The sequence below is a fragment of the Protopterus annectens genome, chromosome 17.part0 (genome assembly GCF_019279795.1).
Source record: "Protopterus annectens isolate FY-2018-M chromosome 17.part0, PAN1.0, whole genome shotgun sequence".
NCBI classification, from domain to species: Eukaryota; Metazoa; Chordata; order Ceratodontiformes; family Protopteridae; genus Protopterus; species Protopterus annectens.
Genome location: NC_056751.1, coordinates 831,025,264 through 831,040,278, shown reverse-complemented (window position 1 = coordinate 831,040,278; position 15,015 = coordinate 831,025,264). Strand labels below are relative to the sequence as shown.

Sequence of the window (15,015 nt, the reverse complement as noted above, 5' to 3'; positions counted from 1 at the left end):
AGTGTTGTACTATGGCTGTTATTGTTTCTCTCCCCACACCCTTTCACTATACAGATCCATTATCCTTCCCTCATCAGTATTTCCATCATACTGTACACTGTCTCAGTCCTCCGTAGCTGTATGTACATCTGACTTTAGAAGGTGCTGTGATATGTAGGCATAAGTCTGCATATGCTCTACATAGATAATGTGGCTCTATAATGCAGAATGTTATAGAATCACATTAATAGGGAGTCTTCCCATGTACCTCCTTGATGATAAGTACCTGTGGCTCCACTGAACTGTCTTATCTCTGACCCACATATATTTGCCAGGTGCACTGTTGTCAACTCAGGGCAAAAGTTCTTATTTGACAGGTTCCGGAAAACAGCCCCGATTCTTTAAGAATCAGGGCCTTTGTTGCCCTCATCGTGGATGCTATTTGTTTTAGGAAAATAATGCCTTTAATCTGTATGAAGAATTGTATTCTAAATCAATAAAAACGTTTATGTCAAATGGAGTCTTTAACAACATATAGCACCACAATAAATGTAACCTTTACTGCACCACAAAAGATTTTCCTAATATGAAACAATGTGATGTACCATTATGCACTACACAGAGCAACAATCTCTTTAAAACTTCCACTAACATTATGCTGCTAAAAGGCAGTCATTTTATGAACTGCTTAATTCAGACTAAGTAAAAATTGTTTCCTGAATTATTACAGCACCCCTGCTAGAACATCAAATCTAGAAAACTGAAATAATTGCTAGACTCTGCCTTCTCAAAAACAAGTGATGAATAACTTGTGACTATAACTTAATTTTACATTCATCCTCTTTTTTAACAGACTTACATCTTTTACCATCTCCATTTACGACCTACTTTCCCAGTCACCAACCTCTTTATTCAGCTACCTACCTATCAGAGGCTTTGTTGCACCACTTTAAGCATACCTTGATTTGAAAACACTTTCAAGTTTTAGTTTATGTTTACTTGTACATATCTGCACTACTCACTTTACAAGGTCATTTCTACTCCTCTGTCTGACAGCATAACTAAAATTTGTCTCTGACAACTTATGTATATGTTCTTCTGTCAGTATCCCAGACAGTGGCTTAAAAAAGTAAAATACACTAGTTCACTTACCTGGTTAACAAATAAATACATTAATGCAGTTTATAAAAGAATGTGCTGTGTAGCCATGCAAGTATGCCATTTTACATCACATTGTAACTCTGGTATCTAACTGCAACATCTGCTTAAAATCATAGTTTTTGTACCTGCTTAACTAGAAGGCCATGACTCCAAATCCTCTCCAAGAGATCACATAAGCTAGCAATTAAGGTATTCTCTTCAACACCTGTTATGTTGACCTCACCATGACCTAGTTCTACTGCCTCTCGACCCATCTTTTCCACCAGCATCCTTTTAGTCTGTTGTCAGCAGAAAAGAAAATGAACAAAACATCATGAGTAACTTTAGCAATTGACAATTTCCTTGATCTTTACAGTAATATACAAATTTCTCTCTAGGGAATAATACACAAAATGTATTTCTCTTTGATGCATAATACATAAAACCTACCTTGTTTCGACACTCCTTTAGCAGTCCTTCAACAAATTTCCAGTTTGTCTGGGCTATTACTGATGGAGACAGGTTAGAAAGCTTTGGCTGTCTAATGGTACTACCTAGACTTCGTGCTTCTTGTATGTATTTCTAAAAAAAATTTAGAAAAAACAATACAACATGACGGAAACACAGAATTAATAAGAATCAAGAAATGGATTCGAACAATCTTTTAGAAATGCATGGCATTACATTAACTATTCACAAATATTAGGGCAAATTCCTATTTGTGTGCAGAGTCATTAAATGAACAAAACCGTTCTGTGAATTCAGTATTCATGACTGCATATTAGTGAAGCTGTATAAGATTATGGCCATACTGCAGACCTGGGTATGTGAATGGGAATTTTCAGTGGCTGGAGCTATTTTAACAAGGTCTTATACAGGACACTACACTTCATATAATGTATGGCACCTACCAAATATAGTTGTCAACTTGTCTTTCTGATAGACACTCTTGTTGATGCATTTATCATGGAAACACATTAGCTTATACATTAATTTAGGTAGTAAGGCATTGTGGAATTAGTATGGCATGAATTTTCAGCTGCAAGAAAATTTTCAAGGGTACATCCTTATCAACAAAATAAAATGTAACAAAATCGGTAATTCATGTTTTTTTTATATGGTAGATGGTTATGTCCAACTTTAATGGTATATTACTTACACTTACTTCAAAAGTAACAAATACACTTAATTTGGCACAAGACCATAACCAGGTTTAAAGTTATAATAAAATATACCAATTTAACATGTTTACATTTTAAATGCAATAAAAACCAAGCAAAATAAATAAAGCAGAACCTGTGTTGAAACAGATGTTTGCATTTCAGCAGCTTCAGTAAAAAAGCTACTTCACTTTTTACATTTGGCCATGTCCAGTCTGAGATTCTTGACATTAATGTTTTTCATCTGACTATTGTAAAGGCAATACGTTGTGACCAATAATACAGCACCTACCTCTCTCTGGTCATTGTCGAGCCTCAAGTGCTCAGTGTGCTGCTTTTGCTTGTCCCTTCGTCGCCAGTGTGCTGGCACATTTCTCTTTGTCCACCTGTGACAGTAAAATATACATTAAAATATTAGAAGCAGCAGAAATCAGTAGTCAATTTAACACTCAAGCCTTTTTTCAGATTTACTTCCAAGAAATTCATTTTAACAAGCACTGGCAGTAACAGTATTTATTTTTATTATTTATTTATTTAACATTTGTTTACTGGAAAGTCTGACTGGGTCAAGAACCCATTTTCAGTGGAGGTCCTGGAAGAAAAGCTCCAAATAATACATGAAAGTTAAAACGTTTTACATGAGCAAGACAAAAGCAAGTAATTAAAGCACACATTAACTAATGAATACTAAATAAGTACAGAGAGGCAGATACAATACATGTACTAGACAGGCAATACTAAATAAAAGTAATGTGGTAGATTACAACTTTTTTTTTAATCAGGTAGGATTAAGGTAAAGAGTGAGGGTCAGGCAGAGAAGCAGAATATTAGAAGCAAGCATATGCTTTGAAATGTGGAGTAGGATGTAGAGATACATAAAGTTCCTTAGTTCGATACGGTAATGGTTAGTGGATGAAATTCATGGTCTAGGGATCTCCAGATGTAGAAAGGAAAGGCTCAAGACAGTGAATGGAGTTTACTTGTTAAGGAAAGAGCAGAGGCAGGTCTGATTACAAAGAAAATATATTTTTAGGGTGTGTTTGAAGTTGTTACAGCCCTCAATGGTAGTAAAGTCTGTTGGCAGAGTTCAAGAGCTTGGAGATAGCATGAACGTATAGGCACTGTCTGACTCTTTTGTTTGGAATGTAGACAGTTAGGAGTTGCTTGTTTTCAGAGTGGAGGGCTCTAGTAGGGATGTAGCTTTTTAGGACAGATTTGAAGGCTAATCAAATATCAAGTGTATATATCATTTTAGGTTCAGAAGACAGATGAACTAGGTTTAGGTGGTGTGTGTGTTCGAGCCAGTTTAGTTCTTTCAGAGCTAGGCAGTGATGAGAAAGTACAGTTGTGTGCACTTACCATAAATGTAGATGTTAGAGTGTATTCACTGTTGCAGTCATCACACTTGGGTTATCTGCCTGCAGGTAGCCATCAGTCAGCCTGAATACCAGAGTCTTGGGATTTCTGCATCAGTTGCTGTTGCCTCTTCCATGACGTCAGGTCGTCAGGGGTATAAAACATGCAGCCAATGCCATTACATCAGTTTTTCTTGCCCCAGATGTCAGGAGCCCCCAAAATAGGAAGCTATTACTTGGTGTGGAACATCACCAGTAAAAGGTAAATTCCCCTGCTATAAAATATGGCCATAAAGAGGACAGGTAGAAAGGATATAAAAAACAGGGGGATGGAGGGAGGGAAACCAGGAGTGCAATAGTGAATACACTCAAACATCTACATTTATGGCAAGTGTACACAACTGTACTATGTTCTTCATGTTTCACTGTTGCAGTCATCACACTAGGGTTGATTTCCAAAGCTGAGGAAGGGTGGAGGCAGTCAAGAGGTGTTTTGACTGGCTAGCAGGCCTTGTAAGACTGCTGTAGCAAATCCAGCTCTGGAGTTAGAAAAAACAGGTAAGTGGTAATGCTTGGTGAAGGTGTGTACAGAATTCCAGGTTGCAGCTTCTAGGATGTCCCTGGTAGGGAGTCCCCTGATAAATGCTGTAGAGGCTGAAGTAGCTCAAGTGGAATGAGTTCTGATTCCAAGAGGGGTAGGTTTTCCATGGTGCTTGTAGCAGAAATGGATGCAGTGCGCTATCCATTTGGAAATGGTTTGCTTTGAAATGGCCTTGCCCTCTGCCCTTGTAGCAAAGCTGACTAGCAGCTGGTCAGATTTTCTGAAAGGCTTAGTCCTGTCAAGGTAGAACCTGAGCTGTCTGTGCATGTCCAAGGAGTGCAGGATCCTTTCCCCTTTATTCTGAGGATTGAGGAAAAAGGTTGGCAAGTGGGTGGATTGATTTAGAGCCACAGTGGATGCCACCTTGGGCATAAAGGAAGGGTTAGTCCTAAGGGAAACCCTGTCAGCATGGAAAATAATGAAGGGCTCTACAGCCATTAGTGCCTGTAACTCAGACACTCTTCTTGCTGAAGTAATAGTTAGAAGTAAGACTGTTTTCCAAGAGAGGAATTTGAACTCTGCTGAAGCAGCAGGTTCAAAGGAGGGATGTGTGAGCTTCTCCAATACAAAGTTAAGGTCCCAGGTCGGGGTGGGAGCTCTCCTAGGGGGCCTTAAATTGTTAGCTCCTTTCAGAAACGGTTTGAAGAGAGGGTGAGAAAAGAAAGGAGGCTCAGTATTATAATGAGCTGAGATGGCAGATGCATGAATCTTAATGGATGAGAAGGATAGGCCTCTGTGGAGCAGCTCTGCTAGATAATCAAGGATTTGAGGTAAGCTGGGCACAGCTGTGTCCTTTCCTTGAGACCGACTCCATGAACAATATTTTTTCCACTTTTCAGCATAGAATTTCCTAGTACTAGGCCTTCTGGCCTCAAGGATGACGTCCAGCACCTGTTTGCTGAGGGATGCCGGTGGTGCATTTAGGAAATAAGCCAGACTGCAAGGTTTAGAGTTTGCAGCTGTGGATGCAAAATCTGTCCCTCTTGCTGAGAGAGCAGGGAAGGTGTGTGATGTAGGTGCCAGGGTGGCACTGCTGTCAGACTGTGTAGGACTGGGTACCAGTGCTGGCGTGGCCAGTCTGGTGCAATAAGGATTGCCCTTGGCCTGTCCTGCTTGATCCTGAGTAGTACTCTCGAGAGGAGGAGCAGAGGAGGAAAGGCATAAATTGAGAGGTTTTCCCATGTAAAGGACTGCTTCCATATTGGACATATGTCCACCTTTCAGGCTCTGCTGTGAGGGTTCCTGGTGTAAAATTTGCTCAATTGGTGGTTTTGAGGGGAGGCAAACAGGTCCACCTCCAGTGTTCCCCACCTCTGGGTTAGAAGTTTGAATGAGTTGGGGTGCAGTTTCCACCCGTGAGGGTTCCAGTAGATTTCTGCTTAAGTCGTTTGCCAGTGAATTTTGCTTGCCTGGCAGGAATTGAGCTTGTAAGTGAACTTGGATGCTCAAGGCTGTGTTCCACAGAGCCATGGCTAACCTGCAGAGTGGGTAAGGAGTTCCTCCCTGCTTGTTTATGTATCATATAACTGTGGTGTTGCCTGTCTTTATCAGGGGCTGTCCTGGAAGGATAAGGTATTTGAAGACTGTCAAGGCATTCTGCACAGCTAGCATCTCTTTTTGATTGATATGCAGGGGAATTTGTTCTGGGCTCCATTTACCTTGAATGCATTTGCCTGCCATGTGAGCCTCCCATGCATAGTCTGATGCGTCTGTTGTCAGGGTTTGGGCAGCGAGGGGTTGAGTGAAAGGAAGTCCCTTGTTGTGGTTGCATGCTTCTGCCCACCAAAGTAACTCTGGCCTTAGACAAGGTATGATAGGCATCACTGTTTTCAGGTCCTGAGAATGTTGACACCAAAGATTTTTTAAGTACAACTGAAGAGTCCTCTTATGATATGCAGTCTTGCATATGGAATTAGCAGAATGCATGAGGCCATGAACCCTAGGGCTTGCAGTATTTTCCTTACAGATAGCTGGGTTTTCTTGGCCATTAGTTTGAAAAAGTTTGTCAAATGAACCTGCTTTTCTGGAGTGAGGAATGCCATCTGGGAAGGTGTGTTCAAACTTGCTCCCAGGAATACAATTTGTTGGCCAGGCACCAGTTGTGACTTCTTTTCATTGATGGTGCATCCCAGTGAAGTTAGAAGTCCTTTTACAAATGCCAGGTGCTGAAGTAGCAATTCCTGACTGTCCGCCTGAATCAGGCAATCGTCCAGGTATGGGTAGATTTGAATATTTCTCTGTCTGCAGTATGCAATGGCTGGAGCCAGGCATTTTGTGAATACTCTGGGCGCAGTAGATAAGCCAAAGGGAAATGCAGAGAACTGATATTGCATACAGCCTGCCCTGATATGTAGATATTTCCTGCAAAACTCCCTTATGGGGATGTGCAGATAAGCTTATTTTAAGTCTAAGGTGACTAACCAGACATCGTTGGCTAGCATAGGAAGAAGTTGTTGCAGTGTAAGCATTTTGAATTTTGGGACCACCAGAAAGGTGTTGAGAATAGATAGATCCAGGATAGGGTGCCAAGAGCCCTCTTTTCTGGGCACCAGAAACAGTCTGGAGTAGAAACTCTGTCCTCTCTGTTCTACTGGAACAGGTTGAATAGCCCTGATATGGAAAAAGGAAAGTACTTTCTTTTGCACCTCTGCCCACTGGTTTGGAGGAAGGTCGGACAACCCACTTGGAGTTGGCAGTGAGTGGAAGTAGAATCTGTATCCCTGGGATACAATGTTTAGAACCCATTGGTCCTGAGTAATGAACATTGAGTTTTTTGCATGAAGGGCGAGTTTTCCTCCTAGGGGCACAAGTACTTGGGCATGGCTGGAAAGGATAATTGGAAAGTCATTGTGAACTTTTTCCACATGGGGGTGGCTTACCACTCCCTGGTTTTGAGGTGGAAACACTCCATTGTTTAGAACTCTGCATACCCTGAGACTGTAGTCTTGGTGGTCTGTTTCCCCTGGGTTTGGACTGAGAAGGCCTGAGAGGAACTGGAAAGGACCAGTTTTTTGAAGACCAATGCCTACTGAATCTAGGTGGCTGAACCTGTAAGAAATCTTTGACGGTTTGCATAGATTTACCTTTTTCTTCCATCTTTTTAAGAACTTCTTCTGATTTTGTGCCAAACAAACGTCCTGATTTAATGGAGCATCTAGTAATTTTGCTTTGACATGATCAGGCAACACTTGTTCCTTTCGCCAAGCATGCCTTCTCAGTACAGACCCAGTGACAGCAGCCCTGCAAGATGCTTCTAAGGCATTACAACCCACACTGCAAAGTATGTTTACTAACTTGCTTTACAGAATGCATTAACTCTTGTAATTCTTTATTTTCTCCACAATCTGGAAGTAACACCATTTTTTGTTTAATTAGTTCTATAATATGTTGCTGGCACTTCAATATGTGAAAAGTACAGTTTTGTACCTACCATAAATGTAGATGTCCGATAGACATGCAACTGCAGTCATAACATGTGGGTTGTCCTGCCTCAGGCAGCCCTCGGTTGGCCGGATTCCAAAGTCTGGGTCCGACGTCGGCTGATGTCGCATTTCTCTCCGACGTCAGAGCGGCTGGAGTACATAAGCATCAGCCGGCGCCATTTTCTTCAGTGTTTCTTGCCCCAGATGCCAGGTGCCCTCCAAGGAAGGCTGTAATCAAATTGGAAGACAAACAGGATTCCAAACAAATAAATGAGCAATAAAACAAATACACCATAACAGATATCCCCAGCTAAGAGAAACAGGGATAGGAGTGGACCCTAGGCATAGAGGGGTATGGAGGGTGGGAAAATCCGACTGCAGTTGCATGTCTATCGGACGTCTACATTTATGGTAGGTACAAAACTGTACTATGTCCTTCAAGAATGCAACTGCAGTCATAACATGTGGGTAGAATACCATAGCTTAGCTGGGGGAGGAGGAATGCTCTAGGAAAAAGATGGTATGGCAATCAAACCCTGCAGGACTGCTGAAGCAAAGCCTGCTCTGGATCTGGAATATAGAGGGAGAAAGTAGTGTTTGGAGAATGTATGCACGGAGCTCCATGTAGCAGCTTCTAGAATGTCCTTAGTAGGCACCCCTCTTAAGAATGCTGTAGAGGTGGCTGTAGCTCTGGTGGAATGTGGTCTGACATTGGCTGGAACAGTCTTTCCATGAAAGGAATAACAGAATCTGATGCAAAGCCCAATCCATTTTGAAATAGTCTGTTTTGAAATTGCTTTTCCTTGGACTGCAGGGGCGTAAGCTACAAAAAGTTGTTCAGAATTCCTACTGGCCTTGGTTCTGTCCAGGTAGTAACGAAGTTGTCTGTGAATGTCCAAGGTATGCAACAGTCTTTCCCCCTTGTTCTCAGGATTGGGGAAGAAAGCAGGCAGATGAATGGCTTGATTTAAAGAAACCCTAGATACCACCTTTGGCATAAAGGTAGGGTTGGTCCTTAATGAAACCCTGTCTCTGTGAAAAATAATAAAGGGTGGTATTGCCATTAGGGCCTGTAGTTCCGAAACCTTTCTTGCTGATGTAATTGCCAACAGGAAAGCTGTCTTCCATGAGAGAAACTGCAAGTCAACTGAAGCTGCTGGCTCAAATGGGGGTAGAGTCAGTTTTTCTAGGACAAAATTGAGGTCCCAGGCTGGCACTGGGGCCTTTCTTGGTGGCTTAATGTTCTTGATTTCCCTGAGAAATTGCCTTAGTAAAGGGTGTGAAAAAACAGGAGGATCAGTGTTGTATCTAGCTGAAATAGCAGATGCATGTATCTTTATGGAAAAATATGAGAGGCCATTCTGTAGCATATCTGCCACATATTCCAAGATGAGTGGGATGCTCAACAATGATGCATCATGTCCCTTGCTGTTATTCCAATTGCTGAATCTTTTCCACTTTGCTAAGTAAACCTTTCTGGTGGATGGTCTTCGAGCCTCTGTTAGTATCCGCTGAACTTCCTTGGAGAGAGATAGGCTGAAGTTATTTATGGGATCTCCTAGGCTGTTAGCTGCAGTGTCTGAAGATTTAGATGCACTGTTTCGAAGTTGTGCTGCGTCAGAAGTAGAGGCCATTGGGGAAGGGCCCACCTCCTGGTGTGACATATGCTCCGTAGTAGTGGGTACCAGTGTTGCCTTGGCCAGTCCGGAGCTATTATGATTCCCTTGGGTCTCTCTGCTTTGATCTTTAGTAATACTGAGGTCATCAGTGGCAGAGGTGGGAATGCATAGATTGTTAGGGAGTTCCAGTTGAATGAGAGGGCATCTATTTTCCAAGCTTTTGGATGGTATGTCCTTGTGCAGAATTTTGGTAGAAGATGGTTGAGATGAGAGGCAAATAGGTCCACTTCTGGCTTGCCCCATGTCGAAGTGAGTTGCCTGAAGGCCGGATGTAACCTCCACTCGTGTGGATCTGTGAAATTCCTGCTTAGGCTGTCCGCCAACACATTGTCTTTTCCTGGAACAAACTGGGATTGTAACTGGATGTTTAGGCTCAGCGATTTCTCCCAAAGCTGCATTGTCAGTCTGCAAAGAGGGTAAGAGTGGGTGCCCCTTGCTTGTTTATGTACCACATCACAGTGGTGTTGTCTGTCCGTATCATTAAATGGCCTTGCTGGAGTTGGTGTTGAAAGGCCTCTATGGCATGCATTACTGCCAGCATTTCCTTTTGGTTTATATGCAGATGTGTTTCCTTTGGAGACCATTGTCCTTGTATACACCTGCCTTCCATGTGCGCCCCCCATCCAAGGTCTGAGGCGTCTGTAGTCATGGACTGTGTTATCTGTGGTTTTTTGAATGACATACCTGTGTTTCTCTGGCTCAGCCAGGCCCACCATAGGAATTCCTTTTGTAGGCAGGGAATTAGTGGTATGATTGTCTCCAAGTTGTTGCTGTGTTGAGACCAAATGCTTTTTAGGTACCATTGAAGCTTTCTCATGTGTAGTCTTGCGAAAGGAACCAGGAGAATGCAGGATGCCATGTAACCCAGGGCCTGTAGGAATCTCCTTGCAGTCATCTGGGTGAGTTTTGCTAGACCTTTGAAATAATGAGTTAACTTCTCTTGCTTGTCTTCTGTCAGGTAAGCCATCTGAGAGTCTGTGTCTAGTTTGGCTCCTAAGAAGATTATTTGCTGGGATGGCTGCAGTCTTGACTTTTGGAAGTTGACTGTGTATCCCAGAGCTTGAAGTAATCGTATGACATAATCCAGGTTTTGTCAACATCAATTTGTCGTCCGCTTGTATGAGGCAGTCGTCCAGGTACGGGTAAATTTGTATACCCTGGAGCCTGCAATGAGCAATTACTGAAGCCAGGCATTTTGTAAATACTCTGGACGCAGTAGATAAGCCAAATGGCAATGCTGAGAATTGATAATGCTCTGGCCCTGCAAGAAATCTGAGGTATCTTCTGCAGCTGTGTCTGATAGGGACATGCAGGTATGCCTCCTTGAGGTCCAGAGTAATCAGCCACGACCCCTTGCCCAGCATGGGAAGGAGTTGCTGTAGAGTCAGCATTTTGAACTTTGGTACTATGAGAAAGGTGTTTAATGCGGACAAGTCCAGTATTGGTCTCCATTGAGATTCTTTTCTTGGAACAAGGAACAGTCTTGAGTAAAACCCTGGTCTTGTTCTTGTTGTGGAACTCTTTCTATTGCTTTCATCCGAGTCAGCAGAGTGATTTGCTTGATAGCCTCTGCCCTCTGATTTTGTGGTAGGTTTGGCATGCCTTGTTTTCTTGGTAAGGTATGAAAATGAAACCTGTACCCTCGGTCTATAATGTCCAAAATCCATTTGTCCTTTGTCAGTCTGTGCCAGTTTTCTGCAAACAGAGATAATTTCCAAGGGAGCTTCTAGTTGTTCCCTGGTAGGCGGTAGTAGAGGAAAGTCATTGAGATTGTGGTTGTGCAGCAGGTGAAATCCCTGCGTCACTTCTTTGGTTTCCTGGCTGCCATTGTCGTCCCCTGTAAGGGCCTCTGTATTGGCCTCTTCCTCGGCCACGTCTGTTCTTACCCCTTTGAAACTTTTCTGGATTAGGAAAGGACCAGTTTTTTGAAGGCCAATTCCTACTGAATCTGGGTGGTTGAACCTGGAGGAAATCTTTCACTGTCTGAACTGATTTTGCTTTTTCTTCGATGGTCTTTAACACATCCTTAGCATTTGCACCAAAAAGCTTGTTCTTTTCCAAAGGTGCATCCAGAAGTTTTGCTTTTACATGATCTGGTAGAGGTTGATCTTTTAACCAAGCATGTCTACGAATGACTGCCCCTGTCATAGCTGCCCTACATGAAGCTTCCAGTGCATCATATCCACACTGCAGGAAGTGATTGCTTACTTGCTGAGTGTTATGTACAGCTTCCTGCAAAGTCTTCCTGTCTAAAGGATCAGGAGTAGCTAATGTTTTTTGTAAATCTTCTAACAGATAATCCTGATATTGTAACATATGAAAAAGGCAATTTAAAGCTCTCATAGATAAGGTAGTGGATGTGTAAACCTTTTTGCCCCATCTCTCTAATGACCTAGCTTCCCTGTTGGAGGGCAAAGGATTTTTTGAGGTGGAAGCTGAAACTCCTTTAGGCCCCTGTGAAATAGTTTCCAAATCAGCAGTATGGGCCCTGAATAAATGGGAATGAGTTTCTGGGACCCTGTAATACCTGTCTGGCTTGGCTGGAGCAGGAGGAAGAGAATCAGAGGTAGCACTAGAGTCAGAATACAAATCATCCAGAACATCAAGTACAGGAGGAATAGCTAAGGGCCTGTGCTGAAGCTTCTTAAGCAAAGTCTAAGGCTTTCCTAGAATCAGAATATTCTGACCTTGCCACTTGAAATGTTCCCTCATGGTGTGCAGAACTTCCCCAAAAGAAATATCCTCAGGAGGGAGGCCGGGGATGGAATCTTCTGCATCTGAGTCCTCATAGGTCTGAAAGAGCTCTTCCTGGCTATCAGAGTGGACAGAGCCCTCAGAATCTTCATCTGAAGGAGTAGGGTCAGAGGGTTCAACCCGGGGCCTTTTATCAGGAGGGGGCTGGAATCCTCTCTCAGGATGGGCCTGTGAACCTCTTATCATGGAAATTAAATCAGCAGCCATGGACATAATTTGTGTCTCTGGAGTAGGCTGAGGTAAGGATTTAGAAATAATATGCTTTGTTTTGCTGGCTGCCTTAGCCCTAGTGTAGGCCTTAATAGACATGGCCATAGGAGGCCTGGCAGCTCCACGTGCAGGAGTGACCTTGTCTACAGCAATGGTCTCGGGCATTTCCTCGGTTTCGGTATCCGGAGGAAAATCTATAACTGGCGTCGGAGTAATGTCTGGAATCGGAGTCGTCGATAATGCGGTGTCTTCGGTTCGGGCGGTGGAGACGTCTCAGAGGGAACCGGAGCACTCGCACTAGGTTTTGGCGAGGCCGGTGGTAGATGCGGGCCGAGGATGTCGGTCCCGGTCTTTTCGCTTTGGGAGTTTGCGATGTCGGAAGATCCACGGCATGGTGTAAGCAAATTTATCAAAAAATCTTCAGCGAACTCCGCCCGCCTGAGAGTGCGCTTGTTGAAGCGAGCACAGGCTACACAGGCCGAGGCGTGTGGTCTGGGCCCAGGCAAGGGAGGCAGTAGAGTGGAAATCCTTATGAGGTATTTGTTTACCACAAAAAAGACAATTGTTAACTTTTTCAGTAATTTCTGACATCGGCTGAGGCAAGAAAAGGTCCCCAATGGGGTACTTAGCTTTTTTGATGACTTCGGTATCGTAGAATACAGGAGCTGACCGACCGGCACTTGCTAACTGCTTCTGCTTCGGGCACCGTGCGGCAAGAAAGACTGAAGAAAATGGCGTCGGCTGATGCTTATGTACTTCAGCCACTCTGACGTCGGAGAGAAATGCGACATCAGCCGACGTCGGACCCAGACTTTGGAATCCGGCCGACCGAGGGCTGCCTGAGGCAAGACAACCCACATGTTATGACTGCAGTTGCATTCTTGAAGGACATCTGGCAATTCAAGCTCTGATGGCAAGAGTTGTAGAGGCACATACCTTCTTACCCCATCTGCCTAAAGCTCTTGCATCCCTGTCTGAAAGGGTAGGGTATTTGGCTGTAGTAGCCTTAATGCCTTTAGGTCCCTGGGAAATGGTCTCTGGATCCGCAGTAGGATTCCTAAAGAGAAATTTGTGAGAGTCAGGTACTTTGTAGTACCTGCCAGGTTTTCTAGGAGCTGGTGGTAAGGTGTCAGGAGTAAGACTGGACTCCAAGAAGACATCATCTACAATATCCAGGACAGGGGGTATAGCTAGAGGCCTGTGCTGAGGCAAATCTAAAAATTCCCTGAGTCTCTTTTTGGACTGAGGATAGTCCTGGCATTCCCAGTGGAAGTGCTCTCTTAAGGTATGCAAGGTTACACCAAAAGGCAGGGGTTGGAGCTCTCCTGGGTGGTCTCAAGTTTTTGGCCCCTCTAAGGTACTGCTTTAGCAGAGGATGAGAGAAGAGGGGGGGGGGGGGTTCTGTGTTGTAATGAGCTGAAATGGCTGAGGCATGGATTTTTATGGAAGAAAAAGACAGGCTCTTGTGAAGTATCTCAGTTAAGTATTGCAAAATCTGAGGTAAATTGGGCACTGCTGTGCTTATCCCTTGAGACTGATTCCAGGCACAGAATCTTTTCCATTTATCAGCATAAGATTTTCTAGTACGAGGTCTTCTCGCTTCCAAAATGACATCCATCACATGTTTGCTGAGGGATGCTAAGGGGAAATTTAAGTGATTAGCCAAGCTGCAAGATTCAAAGTTTGGAGCTGAGGGTCAGAATTTGCTTGTTCTGCTGAGACATTAAGGAAGGTGTCTGAGGCAGGTGCCATGGAGAAATTTGTGACAGACTGAGTAGGAGTGGGTACCAGTGTTGGCGAGGCCAGTCTGGAGCAATCAAAATAATTTTTGGTTTGTCCTGTTTGACTTTTAGTAGAACCTTGGAAAGTAGAGGCAGAGGGGGAAAGGCATAGAGTGACAGATTTTCCCAGCTGAAGGACAGAGCATCCACTTTACAGGCTTTTTTGTGAGGAGTTCTTGTGCAAAATCTATCAAACTGGTAGTTCTGGGGTGAGGTAAAAAGATCTATTTCTGGGTTCCCCCATTTGCGTGTCAACATGCTGAAAATCCATGGTTCCAGTTTCCATTCTTGTGGGTCGATGAGATTTCTGCTTAGTTCGTCTGCCAAAATATTCAGCTTTCCTGGCAGGAATTGAGCTTGTAGTTGTACTTGATAGCTCAAGGCCGTGTTCCACAATGCCATGGCTAGTCTGCAGAGGGAGTAGGAATGTGTACCCCCCTGCTTGTTTATGTACCACATAACTGTGGTGTTGTCCATCTTTACCATTAGTTGTCCTGGATGAAGGTAGTCCTTGAAGGCTGTCAGTGCATTCTGTACAGCTAGCATTTCGTTTTGATTGATATGAAGGTGCATTTGATTTGGGCTCCATTTGCCCTGAATGCACTTCCCTGCCAGATGAGCCCCCCCATGCATAGTCTGATGCGTCTGTAGTTAGGGTTTGGGCGGCAGGGGGTGGTGTGAATGGCAGTCCCTTGTTTTGGTGGCAGGCCTCTGTTCACCATAGGAACTCTAGTTGCAGGCAAGGAATGATAGGAATCATTGTTTCCAGGCTGTGACAATGCTGACTCCATAAACTTTTTAAGTACCACTGAAGTTTCCTCATATGCAGTCTTGCATATGGAATTAGAAGAATACAGGAGGTCATGAACCCCAAGGCTTGCAGCATTTGTCTTGCAGATAGCAGGGTTTTTGTGGCCACCTGTTTAAAATAAGT

General features: G+C 43.6%; 1 protein-coding gene across 2 annotated transcripts in view; it reads right to left on the bottom strand.

The window, feature by feature from the left end:
- The window catches only part of DENND5A (DENN domain containing 5A), a 1,739,423-nt gene that overhangs the window by 507,482 nt on the left and 1,216,926 nt on the right, over positions 1–15,015 (bottom strand). For both annotated transcript variants that reach the window (XM_044059112.1, XM_044059111.1), the window contains 3 exons: positions 2,572–2,665; positions 1,570–1,701; positions 1,266–1,418 (listed from right to left, as the gene is read on the bottom strand). In XM_044059112.1, the coding sequence (XP_043915047.1) occupies positions 1,266–1,418; positions 1,570–1,701; positions 2,572–2,665 (379 nt within the window). The remainder of the gene's footprint in view (positions 1–1,265; positions 1,419–1,569; positions 1,702–2,571; positions 2,666–15,015) is intronic.